At 38.7% G+C, this 15,228-nt stretch overlaps 1 protein-coding gene across 9 annotated transcripts in view; it reads right to left on the reverse strand.

Annotated features, from left to right (window-relative positions):
- Positions 1-1,887: 1,887 nt before the first annotated feature.
- FTCDNL1 (formiminotransferase cyclodeaminase N-terminal like) overlaps positions 1,888-15,228 on the reverse strand; it is a 95,346-nt gene continuing 82,005 nt past the window's right edge. For all 9 annotated transcript variants that reach the window (XM_069577942.1, XM_069577939.1, XM_069577934.1 and 6 more), the window contains 2 exons: positions 12,758-12,943; positions 1,888-3,226 (listed from right to left, as the gene is read on the reverse strand). In XM_069577942.1, the coding sequence (XP_069434043.1) occupies positions 2,790-3,226; positions 12,758-12,943 (623 nt within the window). In that variant the 3' untranslated portion in view covers positions 1,888-2,789. The remainder of the gene's footprint in view (positions 3,227-12,757; positions 12,944-15,228) is intronic.

Below are 15,228 nucleotides of genomic sequence, written 5' to 3' on the forward strand. Positions count from 1 at the left end.
TCTGTTGTTCCATGTCCAGTTCTAACTGTTGCTTCCTGATCTGCATACAGATTTCTCAAGAGGCAGGTTAGGTGGTCTGGGATTTCCATCTCTTGAAGAATTATCCACAGTTTCTTGTGATCCACACAGTCAAAGGCTTTGGCATAGTCAATAAAGCAGAGATAGATGTTTTTCTGGAACTCTCTTGCTTTTTTGATGATCCAGCGTATGTTGGCAATTTGATCTCTGGTTCCTCTGTCTTTTCTAAAACCAGCTTGAACATCAGGGAGTTCACAGTTCACATATTACTGAAGCCTGGCTTGGAGAATTTTGAGCATTACTTTACTAGCTCAACATTCAGAAAATGAAGATCATGGCATCTGGTCCCATCACTTCATAGGAAATAGATGGGGAAACAGTGTCAGACTTTATTTTTTTGGGCTCCAAACTCACTACAGATGGTGACTGCAGCCATGAAATTAAAAGATGCTTACTCCTTGGAAGAAAAGTTATGACCAACCTAGATAGTATATTCAAAAGCAGAGACATTACTTTGCCAACAAAGGTCCATCTAGTCAAGGCTATGGTTTTTCCTGTGGTCATGTATGGATGTGAGAGTTGGACTGTGAAGAAAGCTGGGCACCGAAGAGTTGATGCTTTTGAACTGTGGTGTTGGAGTAGACTCTTGAGAGTCCCTTGGACTGCAAGGAGATCCAACCAGTCCATTCTGAAGGAGATCAGCCCTGGGATTTCTTTGGAAGGAATGATGCTAAAGCTGAAACTCCAGTACTTTGGTCACCTCATGTGAAGACTTGACTCATTGGAAAAGACTCTGATGCTGGGAGGGATTGGGGGCAGGAGGAGAAGGGGATGACAGAGGATGAGATGGCTGGATGGCATCACGGACTCGATGGACGTGAGTCTGAGTGAACTCCGGGAGATGGTGATGGACAGGGAGGCCTGGTGTGCTGCAATTCATGGGGTCGCAAAGAGTCAGACACAACTGAGCGACTGAACTGAACTGAACTGAACTGAACTGAAAGTATAGCTCCATGAAAGATAACAAGGGCCAGAACCCAAGCCAGAATCTGCTGTCCAGTGCTTGTCCTACTAGGCCACATGGCCTCGGCCAAAGCAAGAGAAAAGCAAGGCATGACTACCTCGCAGCTCTCCCAGATCCACTGGGTCTAACTGGAGAGCATCTGCTCTTTTCACCACAGCAACTAAACTTCCTTGCATCTGAAAACCACACGTGGTTCATCATTACTCCATCTTTGTTGTATTTATATTGACAGCAAAAAGAAAACACCCAAAAAGTATAATTCTGAAACAAAATCAATGCAATTGCAGTCAAGAGTCAAATTAAGTCAAAAAAGTGTTAGGATACAGACTCTCCTGGTGGTCCACTTGTTTTCGAATCTGCTTTCCAACGCAGGGGACGCAGTTCTGATCTCTAGTTGGGGAACTAAGTCCCTGGGCTGCAACAGGAGAAGCCCACATGCTGCAACTAGAGAAAGCCTGTGCACCGTAATGAAGAGCCCCAATCACAGCTGAAGACCTAGTGCAGCCAATATACAAACTGGATAGATTACCAGAGCCTACGGGCTTCCCAGGTGGCTCAGTGATAAAGAATTTGCCTGCCAATGCAGGAGACACAAGACACCTGGGTTTGATCCCTGGGTCAGGAAGATCCCCTGGAGGAGGAAATGGCAACCCACTCCAGTATTATTGCTTCTAGAATCCCATGGACAGAGGTGTGTGGTGGGCTAGAGTCCCTTGGGTCTCAAAGAACTGGACACAACTGAGAATGCATGCATGCACTGGATCCTATAAAAAGACTGAGTTCAACCTCTTTTATTTTTAATTAATCAAATTCACATTATGTGCTCTTATTAGCCAAAACCACAATTTATTTGCTAAACAAAATCTATGAAAAATTTTATTTCATTGTGTTTTATGGATAGATAAACACCTTGTACTAAAAAACATAAGCACTAAGGATTTACATAAAATTGCCAGAATTAGCAAGCAGCTTCTTTCAGTTCACAAAGAGGCAACATATTTTGATTTCTTTCAAATAAAATTCTTCCACCAATACCCTTCACTTCACTCAAGAGTAATAAATTCCCTAAACCTTCAGACTTACATTTAAATTCCAAAAAGGATAAATATAATCCCTTGAAGTCATGCCCAACACCGCTATTCCACATCCCCACATATACATAAAAAAATTGGACAAATCTGGCTTTTGGAATTATCTCCAGAATGAACAGTAGGTCATCCTAAACAAGACAAGAAATAACAAAAGAACATGATTAGTCTTTTATTTGATAATTTTAGTTTATAATTCTCCCCATTTTTCAGTTACTTAGTACTTGATTTTTAAAAGTACACATTAAAAAAAAATGATTACTCAGAAAATGAGAGTTGAATACAGGACTTTGGAATAAAGAGCTCAGGAACACCAAATAAATGGAGTCTGTTTTTAGTTTAGTTCATGATAATCAAAGATGATTCCGTAACTATGGCCATTTTATCCAGTTCATTCAGGGGGGCTTCTAGCACACCCAAGTGCAAGAACTTGATACAGAGGAAGATTTCACAAAGTTTCAGTGATGACTAGAAATATCATAAGGCAATTACAATCTATAAATACCTATTGCTGTCGTTGGACAGAGAAGGCTTCTAGTTTTCCAATTCACACATGGAACCAAGCTCTTGGGTCTTCTCCTTGTCTTCACAGGCCAATAAGAAAAGTTCACAATGGCTGATATTTTTTTCTTACAATTTCAACGAAACCTTAGATTGGATCACATGAAAACACCTTCCCGTATCTTCCAGAACTCCCCAATACTTTCTTTTATTGCATACTCAGCACAGCTCTTGCACTCTTGGGGTGTAAATCCAATTAATGCTCTCCCTATTGTACCAATTCCTCGATCACTTGCCAATTTTTTCACTTGACCTTCTATGTAATGAGGAGATACATAATAAAAATGGTCCCCAAGGACACTGTAAGCCATGTATTGAGAGCCTTCGGAGGTTTCTGTAACTTCTTGATCTTCAAAACTCTCTACATTGCAAGCTATCTCAATTTTCCCTTCATGAGGAAAAGCCATTGTTTGGACGCCCTTCAGTCCATTCACATTCGAGCCCCGAATGGCACTAGCGATTTCTTTTCCCAGAGCCAAGTCTTGAGAATCTATGGTAACATTGCAGTTCATCACGTATGGGCTAGCGCCGATGCCTAAATCATTAGAAAAGCATATTAGTCAAGCAAAGTAAAAGCGTCATCTTGAAGATTCTATTCTTTACCCAATTCTATTATATTCTATTAACTTTACTTGATTTTATTTTAAAATAATACACAGAAATACTCCTTATTATCAACTCAAGAATTTCCTAAAGGTCATACATATTTTTTTACCAACAGAGTTATTTGAGCTATAAGTAGATATTTTTATCTACTCTAAATGTATCTGGATGTTTACTCTAGAATGGTTAAGAAAAGCTCGGAGTTTTGAAAATATCAACAGATATTTCAAAAGGCACGTTTGAAAATTAAATATCAATAGCAGTAAAATGTATTGGCCTTCCATTCATTTCCAAGGCCATCTCCACAGGGGCTGGAATTTAGTGCCAGGTCTGTGGGTCTGGGAGACAGGAATAAATCACACTCTGAACTCATCTCTTCCTCCGCAAACACAGACATCACTGAGCTAGGTTAAGATCAGATTCGAATGAACCTCGACAGTCTTGGCTAGTAAAGGAGGTCACTAAAAAGTGACAAATAGTCTTGGAATTGGGAAGGACAAAGGGACTCTTGTGTCTCATGACGATGTAGGTTTGGCAGGGCAGGATTTGGGGCACTATGTATACCTTCTTGGTATAACCAGTTGGAGGTATCTCTTTCTTCCATCCTTGGCTTCCCAAGGGACTAGGACTGTCATTGCTATCCCAGAGCCCAGTTACTCTAGAGCATGTTTTACCCTGCCTTGGGGATGATGCAACTCATATTACATAAATATCCCTGCTCTAATTATAGTTTACATTATAAGATGGACAACTTGGTTAAATTAGCATTGGTATAAAAAGCTTAGGTTTGCAGTTTCCTCATTTTGGGGCAACTTCACATTTCTAAAGGCAAAGTTGACTAGGGATTGATGAGGGATAAAAGGCTGACATCATCTTCAGCATAAGACAATTTTTTAGCTACTATTTCAACATCATTTTACTGTCATTGCTTTTTCTTACTACTTTCAAACTTATTGCTCACGATGTCAGTATCCAACGAGAGATCCTGTTGAATTCACTCTCCCCTTGACAGCCGTGGTTTGGGGGCTTTGCTGCCTAGCCTGGGTACTCTCATACTAATAGACGCTTTACAGAAAATCAGCACACGGAAACCACATTTCATCTTTTTCCCACACATGTACATAATGAAACATTTCAACTCCTGAGGCTGGGCCTCTTTCTACTGGGAATTCTGCAGGAATGAATCAAATTACAGTATTTCTCCATAATGCTGATTTCATAAAAATTAAATTTCCTAACAGTCAATACATATCTCTCTCAACCTCATACACCAATCACTTACTCTAAATATCTTTGAGAATTATATCAGTTTTAACATTTCACAGACTACAACTGGAAATTTTTTTTTTTTGGTCACTGCTAATGTCATTCATTAATCGAAAGCATCCAAGCATAGTTTCTCTCTCCTCTATCCCTGAACAGGTAGTGTTACAAACAATCCCATTTTCTCTATCTGACACACATACCCTATTCTGACTCAAGAAGTGGCCTCACCTTTATTACTATTCAAACAAATAGCTAGATCATGCTCAGATTTTGCTGAAAAGTATGTGTGTGTGTATATATAAATATACATATATGGAGTTTCATATCGGGGAGGGGCTTATACTAAGTACTGTTCAAAATATCTATTGGGCTTATTGTGCTCTGCTATTCCAGAACTTTGATATGCCTAGTCAACGTTCAGATATTCATATGTAATTTATCAGCTTGGGGGAGCAAGTCACTTTCAAGGCAAGTCCATTCATATGGACCCAGGGCCTCCTGACAATATGGCAGCATGGACCATTTGATCCCTAAATACATGGGACAGGACTTCTTCTAAATCCTCTAGCAGATTGCAAGGCACCTTTTATCCCCATGTGCCCAATAACTGTCCCTTTTGTCACAGAGCTTCTAAAATTGATCATTCTTGCTAATAAATGAATTCATTACCTAAGATAAAAGATAATGTAAACAACAGTTAACCTAAGATAAATTATTAAATGTATAAGAAATTTAGATGTTAAGTCCAGAGCACAAGAGTGTCACAAAGAATTCACTTGTCCCAACACTGACTTAATCAATTAAAATAAAACTCTACTTAAAAACTTTCTTCAAAAGCATACTTTAAAATTAATCATTTCTTAGAAAAATAAAATTAAACATAAGAAGTAACTTTTATATTCTCTTTTGAATAAAGTAAGAGTAATCACTTATATACAGAATGATACTTTCTGGTATATGTCCTTGTTACGTGTATTTTAAATTCTTCTATTAAGCTTTAGCTATACAATAATTGATTTTGTATTACCACTATATCTTATTCTAGCAGTGAATAAACAGAGACAAGTCAATGAAGTTGATAAGTTTCTGGTCTAAGCAGGTAGTAGTTTTCACCCTGAGGGGTTATAAGGCCATGATCCATTTCTGCCTTAGGAAAAAGAAAGAAAGGAAGAAAAAAAAGACAAGAAGAAAGGAAGGAAGAAAAGAAAGAAAGACGGAAAAAGAGAGAAACTGTTTTCTGCCCAAATGCACACGTTTCTAGTTCTTCCATTTAATCCTTCCCAAGTCCAACACCAATATGGTGATCCAATTCTAATCAATCAAATTCTGCATTTCAATCCAGCAGTCCCACTGGCCTTATTTAAGATGCTGAATTTGACTTTTTATGCTAATTTAAACTTAGTAAAAATTTTTTAAATAAGGGAGGCAATTAATCCCAGCAAATCGTATTTCTAGTTAAATGTCATATAATTAAAGTAATTCCATTTTTTGCTCTAAAATTAGAAACCTGATGTGAAAGTTTGTTTCTCAGTTTGCGGTTTCGCTCGGCTCCTGCCTCCCGCAGATTGGCACTCGGCTGCTCTGGCGGCAGCATGAATCTCACTGCAAAGCTGAAATTCCAATTTTATTCCAAAGCAACTGTCACAACGCCCTGAAGCAAGCTAAAAACAAGGAAAAAAATCTTTGGTATGATTTCACTTTCCATGTGTTCTTTAATGAAAAATTTATCATTCTAAATATTGGTGTTTACTCCTAGTTAAATACTTTTTTTTATCAAAAAGAAACTGAGATTCAGTTGCTATTATTTCACAGGGAAATATAACAGGCCTGATGTTTTCCTGACAATTCTGTTATTTTCCTGTGTGGAAACACTGTATTTATCATATACTGTACGGCTGGTGATTCAGATATTGTAGAGACCTTATGGTGAACTGATATAGATGTAAACTCTTTATGCCAGATTGTTTAAGCATAAAAAAAACAAATGCACTTAATTAACATCTGATGTGTAGTTTTTACAAACACAAATGCAATATTTGTGTTTGAGCACTGGCAGTAATGACTGTGAACTATGCTATTAATGTCTGGTTTAAAGATGCTTGTGGTAGGACCACGTCTGGAATAACACAAATAAAAAACTGCATTCAGACAAAACAATAGTGAAGAGCCCATTAGAAAAAATGGAAAAGCAGCACTCAGAAAAAAACCTTTTTTTTTTCCCTTTAGATCAAAATTATTCTCAAAAATTGTTCCAGGCACCATCACTTTCAATCAATTAATGGTGAAAAGATTTTCAATATTTTCCTCCAATAGAAAAGATTTTGTTTTAGAGGGTCACAAGTTTGCTAAGGGATGTATTTAAAAATTCTTGTTATTATATTAAGCTCCTCTTTGATGGCTTAGCTTTAAAAGATGCGTGAGGAGCGAACCGAGGTAGTATTTTGGAGTATTTGGCATTTTTATGTCTGAAGAGAGAATTTCAAATTTATGGATTGCATTACAGTTTGAATAAATACAGAGATTCTCATGAACTAATGTGTGGCTCTCTTATTAAATATGTTTTTATTGAAGGCTGCTGAGTGCCAGTAACCATGCAGGTTACTGGGTGTACGAACATGAAGGTTAAACAAAGATAAAACCTAGCCTAACTGTGGGCCTTGCTTCAGAGTAACAAACAGAGCAAGACGACAGACTTGGAACTCAGGTTCAAAAATATAAACAGCTGTTATTACACTGAAAGCAATTAGTCATCATTACATATTGGTATTTTACATTTTTTCGAACATGTATTAAAGAGAAACCACAGCTGAAACAGGACATTTGATGACTAAAGCCATAAAACTCAAACATAATTGCTAAGTCCGATACTCCCATGGCGGGAAGAACGCAGGACTCTTGTGCATGTGGCCAAATCCACAGAAGAGAAAGCTAAGTGACACTGTGCGGCACAGGGCTGGGAATGGCTCCCCAGGGGTCTGAGTTCAAGCTCCACTTCTTCAGGGACACTGCCTCTGCTCAGCTGTCTTTCTGCAAAATAGCTATGACATTTTTCCACTCTGTGAGGAACCGTAAGCCTCAATTTCTCAACTCTGAATCTTTCAGAGTAACAGCAATTCAGAGACGAAATCACAGGGATACATGTTAACATCATCATGGAATGAAGCCAGCCCAGGTGAAAGCAACCTCAAGTGACTTCCCTGCTCCCAGGTTTTCTACAGAAAAGTACCTCTCACTAGCTCATGCAGAGACATAGTCCTTCATGTTTCAATTACAGGTGACATACTTAATTACACATTGAGACTTTCATCTTCCATCATCCCAAATAGATTTACAAGCAAACATAGAAAATTACAGATATAGGCTCCTGAAAACAGGACTCATTCTAAGGCTAGAAATTATTTTTCAAAGACTAGGTAAAATTTGGGGTATGCAGTAAATGGCATTATTCAATGTCAAGAAAAGTGCCTGATGCTGCAGCTTCTCATTTACAGAGAGAAAGAAGTAAGCAGGGGCAGCTCTCAGTAACCCACTGAAACAACTAAACAGAAGTCCCTGATTCCAAGATGTGCCAGTTACCTCCATCTATGATTCTTACGGCATCATGTGAAACTACAGTTCAAATAATTGTCCTTCATTTTTAAACAATGATGCATATATGCAGGCCAGTCATACAATATATCAGCCAGCAGTTTAAATTATCCCATAAATGTTTAGGGTTTTAAAATATATATGTATAAAGTATTTATTTATAGATCTAAAAGTATCAACTATTACTGCTTTGTCCTTATTTATGTTCCTCATGAGCTGGCCAACTACAAACTTTTAAAAGGAATTTGGTTTAAAAGATTTTGTGTGTTTGGCACTGACTCTGGGTGTTAATCATTTCTGAGCTCACTTTTTTCTCTTCTGTTTATAATATTCTCAAGGAACTTCAAAACAGAAACCTGTTCCCTTATAGATTCTGCTTCCTTTCGGGTACTGTATAGATTAATTTGTCATTGGAAAGTTAACTTTAAGTGTTCAGTTCATAACACCAATCATTTCTATTTAAATTTTTTAGGAAAAGAAATAAACATAGCAACAATGTGTTGAAGCTTTTCTGTTTTGATGGGAGGAGTGGAAAATTATGTTGAGAAACACTGATGTAAATAAAGAATGTTAGAAAAATATATAAAGCCATTAAATTTAAAAATAAGGAGAGAAATTGCTATGGTTGAGAACTAAGCTTGTTGAAAAATTAGATGAATAATATTTCTACCCTAGTGACAGAGGTGCTAGAAATTCTACTGTAATAGATATTACTTTTAAAAATGAAACCATTTTACTCCTTCTTACATATGAATTTCTTAACAGATAATTTGAGCAAGTAAGGTGACCTAAGATTTCAGTTGATCATGTGATTTAAACTCAAATTACAATCTTGTTCATGAAACCATTTATCTATACTCTATGTTCCTCTCTGAAACATTTTAATTTTCTATTATAATCTGCTTTGGGCCTATTAAATGAGTCCCTCAAGGAGTAATGGTCTACCTAAACTTGGCAACTTATAATTTTCATGTCTTTTGTACAAACTAAAGAGTCTACCACTTGAAAGGAGATATTAGCAAAAAAGACCTGGGAGAAAAGTTGTGCCGCTTTTCCTTTTTTATTTGACTCTTTTGTCAGCAGTATGAATGAATGCACTGAAATCCAGCTTCTACAGACCTGATAAACCTCAATAACTGCCCTTTTGAAAGATGATGGAAATAACAACAAGATCAGTTTAGAGAAATAACAAGATCAGTTTAGAAAATAAGTTGGAAGCTTTAAGAATTTCCTTTCCTTACAAACATATAAGATAAATAAAATAAATAGGTGCATATATATTTTACGATATTGAAATCACACTATACAGCTTTATATTCTTTGGCCTTGATCCTGGATGTTCCTTCTGCCTGAGTCTCCTGCCCACATTTCCACATGGCCAACTGCCTCTCTCCTAGTCTTTACTCCAATGCTGCCTTCACAACGAGGCCTGCTTTGGTTTATCCTCCATAGTTTACTCCCATTCCAGGCACGTGATGTCCACTGTCCTGTCTGATTTTTTTTTTTTTTTTGGCTGTAGCATTTATTTTCTAGGGGCTTCCCCCATGGCTTCCCCCATGGCCCCCCATGGCCAACGCAGGAGACATGGGTTCGATCCCTGCATTGGGAAGATCCCCTGGAGAAGGAAACGGCAACCTACTCCAGTATTCTTGCCTGGAAAATTCCATAGACAGAGGAACCTGGTAGGCTTACAGTCCATGGGGTCACAAAAGAGTAGGACATGATTTAGTGATTAAACAACACCACTTATTTTCTAACATATCATATAATTATTTATTAAGCTTGTAACTTATTGTTTCTCTTTTCACTCTCTTCATCCCTTCCCCACTGGAATATAAATTCTTTGAAGGCAAATAAATTCTGTTTTCCCATTGATAATAGTGCCTGGCACATTTATGTACTTAATAAATATTTGTTGTATTAATTAATAAACTAAAAATTCTCTCTACATTGTACTGTATTTTCCACTTGTCTAAAAATTCCTCCGAACCTTCACACTTAATTACTTGCATAATGGTCTCTCATCAAGGTATTCCATAGTTTATTTAATCACTCTCAAATTCTGAACATTTATATTATTTATAGTATTTATTATTATAAATAGTTCTTTGATAAATATACTGTTATATAAGTACATGTACCTTTTATTGCTTCCTCAGGAATAAATCTATTTATTTAAGATAAATCTAGAACTAGAATTTCTGCAAAGCAGTTACATATATTTTTAGAGCTTTTGATACACATCACCAACTCACTTCCAAAAAGTTTATACCAATTGATACTAATTTATACCATTAGTTGCATGAGTGCCTCTAACTACATCTTTAGCAGTGTCAAATATTACCTTTACAATACCATCTTTAAACATTTCTGTGTCAATCTTGGCATTTTAAAGTAAACTTAGGATTTTCAGATGTTAATGAAATTCTCCATGTAAATTACAGATCTCCATGTGGAGTAAAAAACAGAAAAGGAATCAAAATCCCCAATGGGTTGTCCATTCCAAACAAACAATGTAAAATAGGTAAGATTATCAGACAATCATTAGGTGGGATCACTGTTCACTTTGGTTTAAACAATTACAAACTGAGTCTGTTCTTAGAAGACTGAACATGATTAGTGATAACATGAACATTTAGTTTTTAACTCAGATATGCTTTTTAGAGCAGGTTAAAGTTCTTCTCAAACACCAACCCATTCAGCCCCACAACACTGCAGAAATAAGACTTAAGTTTTCCCAGGGACTGTTTAATCCAACACTAAATCCCGTTCTTCTGTTCTCTAGTACTAGGATTCCTGCTTCTAATTCCCATCCTCTAACTGTAATCTCAGTCACTCGGCACTGTGCTGACTAGGTTTGTGGAATAATCCTTTTGGTCTTCAGTGAGGCTCAAATTAGAAACCAGGAAATAGTTTTCTGAAGACTTAGTCACAAACTTACACTTCTCCATTTGTGAGACAAATCGTGGGAAAATATGTGAGGTTCAAACTGGCAGGGAGCAATCAGCTTCTTCCTTTTTTTCCACAAGTAAAGACTAAAACACATTTATAATCACTTTTTAAATAAATCTTTTCTCTAAACGGAAGGAAAAAATGGTCCCTTGGTACCACATTTGGCACTTAATAGCCATCCTTTCAACTTTACAGTCTCATGAGGGAAAAATAATTAATATGGCCATTTTAAAGATATGGGAACTGAGGCTTATTGAGCTAAAGAACATTCTGAAGTCACATGGCCAATGAAGAGCAAGGTCAGGATTTGAGCATAGCCTCAAAGCCTGCACTCTGAGCTTCTCTGGTGGCTCAGATGGTAAAGAATCAGCCTGTAATGCAGGAGACCCTGGTTCGATCTCTGAGTCAGGAAGATCCCCTAGACAAGGAAATGGCAACTAGTATTCTTGCCTGGAGAATTCCAAAGACAGAGAAACCTGGTGTGCTGCAGTCCACGGGGTGGTCACAAAGAGTGAGACACAACTGAGCGACTTTCACTTTCAAAGCCTGTACTCTTTTCATTGTACTGCTCTAGCTGATGATAGATGTCATTGGTTTGAGAGCAGAATTCTGCACCAGGGATTAGTAACCAAAAGCCTATGTGTAATTGTGCCTTGAGGAAATGTGTTTCTTATGGTTGCCCACCTCTTGCTTCTTGGGACCTAGTATTTTAGTAACAGCTAAGATATTAACTACCAAAATGTGACCTAACATGGTTTAACTTAAGATATTGAAAGTGAAGTCACTCAGTCGTGTCCGACTCTTTGCAACCCCATAGACTATAGCCTACCAGGCTCCTCTGTCCATGGGATTTTCCAGGCAATAGTACTGGAGTGGATTGCCATTTCCTTCTCCAGGGTATCTTGCCAATCCAGGGCTCGAACCCAGGTCTCCCACATTGTAGTCAGACGTTTTACCATCTGAGCCATTAGAGGATAAAAAAATCAAGACTCAAATAAATGGACCTGGGATGGTGAAGTGCAGCAAATGGGGATGGAGTTTCTGACAGGATGCCACTGCCTTTTCTGAAGATATGCTCTAAGCAAGGTGTGGGCAGGAGAGGCAGAGAGAGACAACAGTGGATGAGATCCAGGGCAAGGGAGAATACTGCTCCCTGTGTTTATTCTCTCTGTTCTAGAGCCCGCAGTGTAGAAAAGCCTCTCTCCAGGGTGCCTCCACCACCGGCTGTCAGGTGTAAGCATCAGCCTGGACACTCTGAATGTTTAAGTACTGAAAGCCTTTCTCACCAGCTAAAAGTAAGCTACACCCAGATCCTGAGCCGCCAGGTGTCTCCAGATACAACCTCATGCCTGGCCAACAGGACCCATCATCCCAGTGATAACCATTCTCATCATCAGTGCAGCCACTGATGAACAGGGCTCATTGTCTATCCTGAACATCCCTCTTAGGGGCTCTTATCAAGTATCTGATGAGGGCTTCCAGCCTCCCTGAGCGGCTCATGGAGGCACGAGTAGAAAGAGCTGAGAGGAGACCTTCAAGCAAATCAAGAAAGCTCCAGCTGTAACCCTCCTGCATTATGTGGGAGAGACCAAATGAAGGCAACCTCAGGATTCTCAAGTTTAAAAACCAAAGCAGAAAAAAAATCCACACTGCGAACCTGTCAAACCACATCTTCTGGCAGGTGCAGGTCCCAGGTCAGGTGTAAGAGCGCTGAAATCCCTCCTTGTGAACCAGCCCAGCTGCTTCCTTCTCTGGACAAGGGGGCGCTTCTCAGGCAGATCGGCCTCACCAAAGAGAAACACACTGCAGCCAGGAACACTGAGGATCAGATTCTCAGCGAGGCCTATGGGCAGCAGGAAATTTTAACAAGACTAAATTAAAGTCAGTACTGCTGAAAGAAACAAAACACAGAATTTTCTTATTGTGGTAAAATACGATTAACACAAAATTTACCATTTTAACCATTTCTAAGTGTACAGTTTAGTCGCATTAAGTGCCTTCCCATCACTGTTATAATCATCACGACTAAAGGGTATATAATTCACACAAATTTTCAAACTCAAAGTTTGAGCATAATTAACTTTTCCTTGGTTAGTCTCTTAATAAAATTTATGTACAAGGCTTCCCTGGTGGCTCAGATGGTAAAGAATCTCCGAATCTGCAATTCGGGAGACCTGGGTTCACTCCCTGGGTCAGGAAGATCCCCTGGAAAAGGGCAAAGGAAGATCCCCTAGAAAAGGAAATGGCAACCCTCTCCAGTATCCTTGCCTGGAGAATTCCATGGACAGAGGGGCCTGGTGTGCTACAGTCCATGGGGTTGCAAAGAGTGGAAAACCACTGAGCAACACGTTACACTTTAAAGGAGGCTAGAATTTCTAAGCCATTACAAATCTAATTCCATAGGGAAAACTTATCACCAAGATGAATGAAATCAGTACCTTCAATTTTTGAACAATTTTATAACAGCTCCAAAATGTGTACACTGTTAGGAGAAAGAAAAATTTAAGAATACAAGGGCCAGATCTGCACTGTCCAATATAGCAACTCCTAGCTACACGTGCCATTAAATTTTAATTTTCATTAATTAAAATGCAGTAAGTGGTTTTAGTTGCAGTAGCCACATTTCAAGCGCTCAGTAACCACACGTGGTCTCCCTATCGGACAGCATAGATACAGAACATTGCCGTCATCACAGAAAGTCCTTCTGGACAGCAGCACTGGGACAGATATTCTGTAAGAAGCCTAGCATCTAAATACAATTTTATGGAGGCTACTCTGAATATCAATGCTTTTTCACCTTCTTCTTCCACTTTTATATCTAGATTCTATCTCTGACCTTATCTTCTCAAGGCAGATTACAGAATTGCTTTCCTGTTTTTTTCTAGAGAACTGCTTCAGGGAACTGCTGTTTTCATGTCACTAAGTATAGTCCCCGGTAAGCAAGGATAGAGATAACATAATTTATTTTCCTGATGTTTTATTTTAGGTATTTTATTGTAGGTATTTAGGAAGTTTGGGTGCTGGCCTGGGATGGCAAGAGTGTGGGCCTCCTTGATTTAGAGGTGCATCACGGGACATCCAAGGCTGAGATGGAGCCTTTAGCCACAATAAGCATAGGAAACCTCAAACTGCAATTCTGAAGTCTGGTATTTGCTTCTTTATAATGTAGACTGCCACGTTGACTGGGAGGGGTGAAATGTAGAGGACATTAAAAAAAAGATTTTGTACCTCTGGGTCATACAAAATCTAGGGAAATGTTCTTTCTTCCTCTGGGTCAAGTAGAGATGGCAGCATTAGAAACCCATGATATTGTTGCCACCACAAAGCCAAGAAAATCTCCCAAATTTACTAAGTGATCTCTGCTTCTTTAACACTACTTTAAGACACTAATGGACCACAGGTTTCTGGGAGGTGGTTGGGGCCAGATGCCAGGGACACAAACAGTCAACAGAGCTTTAGGAATTACAGGATGACCTTTAGGCAGTTACCTAAATACTCCCCTCAAATCTGGAATGGCAGAGAGCTAGGGTGGCAGAAGAAAGGGAAAGTGGTTTAGAAGAGCTAGTTAAGACATCTTAACATCTGAGGACTCTCCAAAGTATACCCATCACTGATATTTGGTCCAACCGTAACTTACAGTGACTCACACTTTGGCTGCTGCAGGAGCCTAAAGCACAAACTGTGATGGGAAAACCTCTCCTAAGTAGAGACAATGTGACCTGTCTCCTGGCTTGGCCCAGCTCCTGACCTAGACAGGCCAGCACCTCCATTTGGAGCTACAGCTCTGGAGTACTGTATAAGCGTACAAAGCCCACGGTGCTGTAAAGGACGAGTCTTGAAGCTGGTTCCTGAAGAGGAAAGCAAGGGACAAAGGCAGTTGCAGTAGCAGTTGACAGGGTTGAGGGCAGGGGTACATAGTAGAAATAGCACAAGCTTTTGAGGCCAGAAGATACTGGTTTGAATACCATTTCTGTTCCTTAATAGCTGTTTGAGATCCTGAGCAATTTTTTTTTTTTTTTTTTTTTGCCACCTCTGAGCTTCAAGTTCTCTATCTATAAGACGGAAAAAAAAAAAAAAATCTTCCTCTAACGCACCAAATCCTTATCTAGAAATCTGGTGATTAAAAGG

Source organism: Ovis canadensis, chromosome 2, assembly GCF_042477335.2.
Source record: "Ovis canadensis isolate MfBH-ARS-UI-01 breed Bighorn chromosome 2, ARS-UI_OviCan_v2, whole genome shotgun sequence".
Taxonomy (NCBI): Eukaryota; Metazoa; Chordata; class Mammalia; order Artiodactyla; family Bovidae; genus Ovis; species Ovis canadensis.